General features: G+C 48.0%; 1 protein-coding gene across 1 annotated transcript; it reads left to right on the forward strand.

The window, feature by feature from the left end:
- The first annotated feature begins 231 nt into the window (after positions 1–231).
- Positions 232–2,374, forward strand: MEIG1 (meiosis/spermiogenesis associated 1). The gene is made up of 2 exons (XM_009081821.1): positions 232–369; positions 2,246–2,374. The coding sequence occupies exons 1-2, from the start codon at positions 232–234 to the stop codon at positions 2,372–2,374; spliced, it is 267 nt and encodes an 88-aa protein (XP_009080069.1).
- The last annotated feature ends 6,196 nt before the right edge of the window (positions 2,375–8,570 follow it).

The raw sequence follows: 8,570 nt of genomic DNA on the forward strand, positions 1-8,570 counted from the left end.
GAGCAAAGGAGAAATAGGATGATGTTGAGGTAGATTTCTCAAAGGTCACACAAAGATGTAGAGCAGGGAGCTGTGCCTATCCTGCTGTATGGGACACCCATGTCTGGGTGTTTTCCATGCTTTCCATTAACCTACTTCCCATTTTTGTATGTCCCCAACAAAACCATTTGTTTCCATCTCTTCTGTGTAATTTCAAATAATTTCAGGGAAAAGCCTGAAGGCTCTGGAGCCATGGCTGAAGCTGACATCATGCCAAAGTCTATCCATCATGCCAAAATCTGGTCAGATGATGTGGAGAACCTGTACAGATTTCAGCAAGCTGGATACAGAGATGAGGTGGAATATAAGCAAGTGAAACAAGTGGATGTGGTAAGATTTAGAGCTCTGCAAGGGTCATTACTTCAAACTTCTGCCTCATGTGAAATGACTGGATCAAAATTTGTCTTCAGCTTTGGGCACTCACTGCCCAAAGGCCATTGAGGCACTGAGCGAGTCCAGCCAAGGGCAACGAGGGCAGCAAAGGGCAGAGCACATGGGCAAGGGCTGAGGGAGTTGGGTTGGTCAGCCTGGAGAAGAGGCTCAGGGGTGACCTCCTGGCTCTCTGCAACTCCTGCCAGGGCTGGAGAGAGGTGTGGGATGTGTGTCCTGCCAGGGCTGAGGGAGAGGAGAGAGGGAATGGCCTTGAGCTGAGCCAGGGCAGAGTCAGATTGGGTGTGAGGAGAAATGTTTTCCCTGTTGTGGTGTTCAGCACTGGGATATTGCCCAGGGAGGTGGTGCAGTCACCATCCCTGGAGGTGTTTCAGAGGTGTCTGATGTGGCACTGGAGGATCTGGGTTAGGGTTTGGGGGTTCCAGCAGTGACAGGTTCATGGTTGGACTGGATGACCTTAGAGATCTCCTCCAACCTTGATGGTTCTATGATCAAATGAGCTGTTGACTAATGGTCATATATTCAGTGGCTACTTGAGGTTCAAAATAGCAACACAGACGTTAATGTAGCAAACAACACATCATGTTCATTAGAGCTCTCTAATTTATCTGCCAAAGCAGCAATTGTAGCATTAAAAATCCACTCTTAAATTATCTTAACCTCCTATGCCCATAAAAAAGAGTAGAATGTTGCTAAGGAAGTCACTCCTCAACCAGTGAACTCACCACACAGCAACACACTGATGTGCATCATCAGATGGAGTTTGTTCCTCTGCTGTGGGCTCAGGTCCCACTGCAAAGGCTGTGGTGTGAATCCCAGTAAGTGTGGAAGGAAATCCTGTGGTGGGATCTGTGTGGTTAGGGTTTATGGCAGGGCACAACCACTGGCAATTAAACCCTGATGAAAGTCAGGGCACACCTCTGACTCTGTGAAATGAGCCTTCTGGTCCAGCCTTCCCAGGCCTTCAGTTTACACATCCCAAAGTTGCTGAGGATGCAGTCAGATGAACAGTAAAGCTGTTGTGTTAGACAGACAATGCAAACAGAACAGCTCTGTGTGCCTGTAGTCACCAGGTAAGGGATAAAACCACTTCTGGGGCTCTCCAGTTAGAGAATGCTGTTGTCAGCTCTGCCTGGGAGAGAGATGAGGTCCTTATTCCCTTGTTCTTAAGGCTCAGTTTGGTCAGGAGCAGTCGGAGATGGTGAAGCTGCAGTGAGCTGCTAAAGCCATAAAAGCTGTTGAACATCTGAGTGCTCCAACTTTTGGCTTAAAGCCTCACCCTGAAGAGCACCAGGGTGGTCCTGGCTCCATGCAGGGCTGATCCTGCTGCTTTGGGACTGTGACACATCCAGCTCACTTTATTGGCATGAAACTGCTAATGGAAAGCACATTTTTCCTGGTCAGAAGGAGCTGGAGAAACCTGTAAGTGTCTGTCAGTCTTACAAGAGTGGAATCTTTGAGCCTCTCAGCTATCTGAACCACATCAATGTCCTGTTCCTACAGGAGGTATTTTAAAAGCTTTGACTTCAGTTGGTCTATCAAATACCCTTAAATCTTTATTTCTAGACTCTTCTTATGGATTAGGTGACAGGAATTAGAATGGCATAGAATTATGACCACATAATTCTTCATCCTAACCATGAAAACTGATTTCAGACCTTCTGTTCTTAATGGGTTTTTTTATAGCTCAGCACATGAATAGCAAGGTGATCTTTAGATCCAAAGGAGGTTTTCCTGTGGAAATATCCTCTGTATTCCTTGTCATACACATCACCTAGTGAGAGGTGAATGAGTATCCCTTGGATTCCCTTTGCAGGTGGAGTGTTGGCCAGAAACTGGATTCGTTAAGAAGCTTCAGAGAAGGGACAACACCTTCTATTATTACAACAAGCAAAGGGAATGTGAAGACAAAGACGTCCATAAAGTGAAGGTTTATGTGTATTAGTTCTGTTACTGCTCTGATTTGTTTGGGTTGGTTTGTTTGTTTTCATGAATCTGTTTGTTAAAACCTGTGAGTGAATGAGTTGTGTTATTGTTAAGCCTTAAGTTTTGATGTCATGCTTGGATGGAATGAGGAATGCTGGAACTACAGATGTGGAAATTTAATCATCAGGGCTCCCTGTTTCATTCCTTTTTGTTCCTAACACTCTTGGGAAAGCTGGAGAGGTGCCAGAGGATGGAGGGAGGGGCAGCATGAGCCAGTACTCAAAAGGGGATGATACCAGGCTTGATAAACAGACTCTAGTCAGGGATAAATTGATGAAGTAGTTACACTGGGACTCTGTCAAGAGAGGCTAATAAGTATATTCCAGTGTGCTTGGCTGATCACACACATCTTGTCTGGTACAGATGAGATGGCTATAAGATGGATACAGAGATATAAGATGGACACAGAGACATAAGATGGACATAGAGATATAAGATGAACACAGATATAAGATGGATACAGAGATACAAGATGCACACAGAAAAGGCAGAGGTTTTGTTTCTGGAACATCATTTCCCTGCCTGAGGACTAAGACAGTTTCTAATCACTGTCATCAGTCCCAGCCCAGAGTTACCTCTCTACAAGGAGTGACCTGGCTGTGGGAGACCTCAAGCCAAGAGGTTCTCACGTCTCACGTGGGATGGAGCTCTCCACCCTCAGCCTCTGTGAGCTCCACAAACCTTTGGCAGGAGAACAGCTTCCCTGTGCACACAGGGTTCACCTCCCTCACTTTGCCATTCAGAGACTGTCGCTGCTGCAGGTTTTGAGCTGCTCAGCCCATGGAGAAGAAAAAAACCATGGCTGGGGCAGTGCCAGCTGGAAACCTTTCAGCACAGCAGGCAGCAGTCGAGTTCAGGCAGGTGTTTCAGCCACTAGCCATTGCTTAATGGGCTGTGTGCCCCAGCAACACCAGGTTTGGGGAAGGAAATGTTTTTCTCCTGGGTGTGTTTGGCTGCCAGGGAGCCTGGAGGTATCTTGGGTGGGTTGGAGGAGTCACACAGCCCCTCACTGCTGGTGGGGTGACCTCTGCTGACACAGCCAAGTGTGCTGGCTGCAGGCAAGGAAGGTCTTTCCTCTCACCTCTCTGCAGAGAGCAGCACAAAATCCTGCATTTCCAGGCTGTGCCAAGGGAAGCACATGCACACAACGTGGAAGGACAAGGAGGGGGAGAGTTGTCTCTTTGTTCACAGTGCTGTGGAAAGCTTAAATGGCAAGTTGCAAAGCTGCTAACTCAGGAGGTGGCACTGCTGCTCTACATCCTCTTGGCATTCAAAGTAGCAGCTCTCTTTTCTTCGGGAAGACACAGAAACAGATGTCCCTGTGATGTTCTGCCCCCCTGGCTGGGCTGACAAGGGGTGTGTGATGTGCAGACACAGCAGGTGAGGAGCTGGTTTGGCTGCTCAGCTGGTGCATAACGACTGGGGCCAGTCCAGGCTCTTCCCTCTGCTCTTCCCAGGGGTGTGTGAAGCAGCCCCAGAGCTGCTGCCCCACTCAGCATCTGCACCAGCCCCAAAGAGTGTGGGGAAACTGCTGAGAACCACGTCAGAGGCTCAGAAGGGAAGTTTTCATGGCATTTGTATGCATAGATATGTATTAATGAAACATTTCTTTTACCAAAAATGAGAAGTATTGAGGGCATTTTCCTCTAAATCTCCTGTCAAGTGCTGTGATTTCTGGTGAGGTTTGGGAACATGAAGGAGAAGATGAGAAAGCTTCTGCAATGCATTAAATGAGATAATGTAAAAGAGGGAGAATCCACAATCCTCCTGAAGCTCCAACTGCAGGAAGACCCACAGGAGAATGAAGATGGTGATGAATAATTCAGAAAACACATCCCCAGCTCAGGATGTTTCAGCTCCTTCATTTGTTCAGTCTCTCAACTGATCTCCAGCCTGACCGAGGAAGGAGTGGAGTGCGATAGCTTTGCAGAGCCCTTTGGAGCCTCCTGCATTCCAGAGCTCGGGGGAGATGAGATGCCACGGGCTGAGCAGCGAGTGTGAGCTCACACCTCCCTCTGCCTCCCCCAGACCTCTCCTCACTGCCAGCAATGCTGCACTTGCCTTTCCCCTCCTGCTGGGCTGATCTCCTCCCTATGCCCCAAGCAAACCTCCAGAGAGTGATGGATTCAGGTTGGGTGTCACCCCAGCAGGGCTGTGTTCCCTGGGTGGCATCTGCCCCTGGAGGTCTCCTTGAACACTGGATAATCCATGAATCCTTCTTTAAGGGCAAATCTCCAAAGCTGGAAGGCAGAGACACCGGGAAAGGCAGAGAGTGTAAGGAAAAGACTCAAGGAGACGCAGGGACTGTAAGGCAGAGACTCATGGAAAGTTACCATAAGCTGAGAGATGTAAGCAAGGACCTTTGGCTCCATCACTAGATTACAGCTGGGATATGCTGCAAATATATTTGCTGGATTTTGATTTGGAGGTTTGTTGCTTGTTGTTTTGGGGTTTCCCCCCAGTTTGAATATGTCTGTAACAGCACTGAGTATTGGGTTTGAAATCTCCTGGTCCTTACAGGCAGCTACTAAGTAAACCTGACTGTAGGAACTGCAAAACTGAAAGGGTTTGGGCTCTTTTTTCACACACCTTCTGCAGAACCTCCCTGTCCTCTCAGCAGAGCGTGTGCCCCTGCCACAGGCAAAGGGAAGAGATGAGCAATCTCAGCACGGCAGGATTCACTGGGGGAAAAAATCCCCCGTTGTTCTGGGGTGACAGTCCTCAGGCTGATCTGCCCCTTGGGGACCTGCCATGGTCAGGTGATCCTTTCCATAGAGGGAGACAGACCCAGTTCTTCTGGGATGATGGAGAGGGATCTCAGTGTCCTTTTATTCCTCTACCAGAGTGTTTCCTCAGGGCTGACAGAGATGAGACTAAAGTCCATTCTCACAAACTGGGTTCACCTCGGGCTTAAAAACACAGATGAAAACAACTCCTGGGTTCTCCAGGAGTGTTGGGGCACAGAAGCTCTGTCACAGAGCTCCAAGGAAAGCAGCCTCTTTCAAAATTCCACGTGCCAAAGAGAATAACCCAAGGGGCATCGTGCTGGGAGCTGAAGGCTCATTTAACACTGCAAACTACAGGCTGTAATCACTACCAGCCGTGTCTGGAAGCTGCAATAGTTACAGGGATGGGGACAGACGAACAGTGGCTGCTGTTGCTGGAGCTGTGACAACGACAAATCACAGCAGAAATCCTGTGCTAACGGAGAGCTACAGCACAAATTGATGCATTAGAAGCTCCAGTGCCTTGGATGACTTGGCAGGACACAGAGCACCAGAGAGAAGGGTCTGTGAGGAGCTGAAGGCAGCACTGCCTGCCCAGAGGAGTTCCTGACCTCCCTCCTTGGGCTTGAAGAACCAGCTGAGGAGTTACAGAGGCAGCAGCATCACCAATAGCACTGATGGATAATTAGCCTTGGGATGCATTGAAAATTCCATCTATGTGTTGGATTAAACCTTCTCCCAGAGTGCAGGAAAAGAAATCCCATGGCCTTGGATATAAATAAAAGATGAGAGAGGAGAGAGCAGATATTCTGTGGTGCTGAAGCTCTGAAGAGACTCCAGAGCTCTCTGCAATTTATGGGCCAAACCTATTTCTTGGGAGCAATGCTGGGAATGTTTTTGAGGAAGGAAAGCTCAAGCTCAGCATATAAACCTCAGAACTGCTCTGACTGATGCCATAAATGTAAAACACACCAAACTTGAACAAAGGAAGGAAAACTGTGTCCAATCTGAGCAGAACAAACCTCTGCAACATTAAACCACCTCAGATTTCCTTCAGTATTATTTCCCCCACGAAAAGGCGTGTTGGGTTTTAGTTCAGACCTGAGAAACATGTATTTCAGCAGAGATTGATATACTTCCCTTCAATTGGATAAAGAAGTGAGTGTTGCTGAGCATCAGAATTGGGGTAGTCATGGATGAGGCTGCTTGGAACTTGGTGCTGGCAGCACCAAGCAAATGGGGCAAGTCATCTGAGCACCTGTTCCATTCTACTGGGTAGTAGAACCAAAGTGCCAGGACTGAGGCATGGCCTCATTTCCCGAGGGAGATTCCAGCAGTTCGATGAGCTCTGAAACATGAGCTCAGCAGAGCTGAACCCTGAGTCATGTTTGGAGCCTCTTGACAGCAGCAGAGTTTGCTCTGGGAGCTCTGACTGGAGGAGATGGACCACACCAAATGTATCCTGTCCCATGGATGGAGCAGGATCTGCTGCCTCTTCAGCCTTGGGATGACCAAGGGGGACCTCAGTAACGGACTCAAGTCCATCAACAGGAGGTGCCAAGAGGAGGATCAGACTCTGCTCAGTGGGGGAACCAATAAAACAAGAGGGAACAGCAGAAACTGATGCCCAGGAAGTTCTACCTGAACACAGGAAGAACTTCTTTGCTGTGCAGTCCCTGAGCACTGAACAGATTGCCCAGAGAGGTGGTGGATTCTCCTCACTGAGGTGTTCCAGACCCCTCTGGACACAACCCTGAGCCATGTGCTCTGGGCTGGCCCTGCTGGAGCAGGAGGTGGGACCAAGGACCCATTGTGGTCCCTTCCAACCTCACTGATTTTGTGACTCTGTGGGCACAGCCAGAACCTGCTTAGGAATATAATACTCAGAAGTGCTGAGAAATTAGCATAAACCAAACCACTCTGCAGGTCAAGAACACTTGTGTGTCAGGAAGCCACATCCTTCCTCCCATGGGATATTTTTCTCCAAGTGGCTCAAGATGACATGAAGAGTCTCTCCACAGAGTCCTGAAGCTCTTTTGCACCCAGCAGTGAGTGTGGGAACGACTGCTGGAGGGTCACAGGAGGCCTGAGTGACTTCCCACCCAGCACTTGAGCCCAGGATGTAGTTGAGCTTGTTGAACCCTTGACAATCTTCAGCCTTACTTGGATTTCATACTTCTCACCTTTGAAGCTTGCAACACTTTGGTCTTCAGGAGTGCTGAGCACAGGAGGCTGAGAGGAAATCAAGTGTGCCCAGAGCCCTGTGTGCACAGCACAGACCTGAGGTCAAGCAGCCCTGGCAGTGCTTTTCACCTAGAATGACCCAAATGTTTTGCAAGAGAAGCGACTGGTTTCACTGGGCTCTTGCTCAACAGCTGGAGAGCTGCTGTGAGCCTTGTCCTGCAGGTCTTGGGTGGCTGGGGGTGGCAGGAATTGGACATCGATGAACAACTGCACTGACAATTCATACCTGCAGCTGTTTTTCTAGTTTCTGGTCTTTTGTATCTCCAGATTTCACCTGTAGATCTCTTCTACCCAGCAAGAAGGAAATGCCCAGGTCATTTGTGCTAAATTCCAGCAATGCAGAGAGACTTGGGGGTGATGGTGGGTGAGAAACTGCCCATGAGCTGCAGTGTGAGCTCAGCCCAGAGACCAAGCCAGGCCTGGGCTGAGCCACAGGAGTGTGGGCAGCAGGGCAAGGGAGGTGATTCTGCCCCTCTGCTCTGCTCTGTGAGACCCACCTGGAATCCTGCACACAGCTCTGGGGCCTCAGCCTGAGAAGGACATGGAACTGTTGGAGCAAGTGCAGAGGAGGCCACAGAGCTGCTCAGAGCACTGGAGCATCTCCCTGTGAGCACAGGCTGAGGGAGTTGGGGCTGTTGAGCCTGGAGGAGAGAAGGTTGTGTGGAGAGCTCAGAGCACCTTGCAGGAGCTGAAGGGGCTCCAGGGAAGCTGCAGAGGGATCTGTGTTAGGAGCTGCAGGGACAGCACAAGGGACAATGGGCACAGATTGAAGGAGGGAAATTTAGGTTAGATCTTAGGGAAGAGCATGTAAGTTCATTTGGCAGCTCTGCCAGTGGGAGGTGTGTAAAAGTTAAAGTAATTGAGGGGAATGAAATCAAATTTGATCACACAAAGTGGAAAAAAAAAGTAAATCCAGAGAAATAAATAAAAGGAAGCAAAATGAAGTTATATGGATAGGAAATTAAATTAAATTAAAATATAACTCAAGAAAAATAAATAAAAGCAAAGTAAAATAAAGTTGAATATAGTAAAATGAAATGACGTAGAATAAAATAAAATGGAGTAAAATAAAATATAGGAAAGGGAAATAAAATTAAATACAAACTAAGAAATAAAGGAAAATAAAATATAGTAAAATAAAGTAAAATAAAATATAAACTGAGAAAAAATAAAAATAAAGGAAAA

This window comes from Acanthisitta chloris, unplaced genomic scaffold (genome assembly GCF_000695815.1).
Source record: "Acanthisitta chloris isolate BGI_N310 unplaced genomic scaffold, ASM69581v1 scaffold42399, whole genome shotgun sequence".
NCBI classification, from domain to species: Eukaryota; Metazoa; Chordata; class Aves; order Passeriformes; family Acanthisittidae; genus Acanthisitta; species Acanthisitta chloris.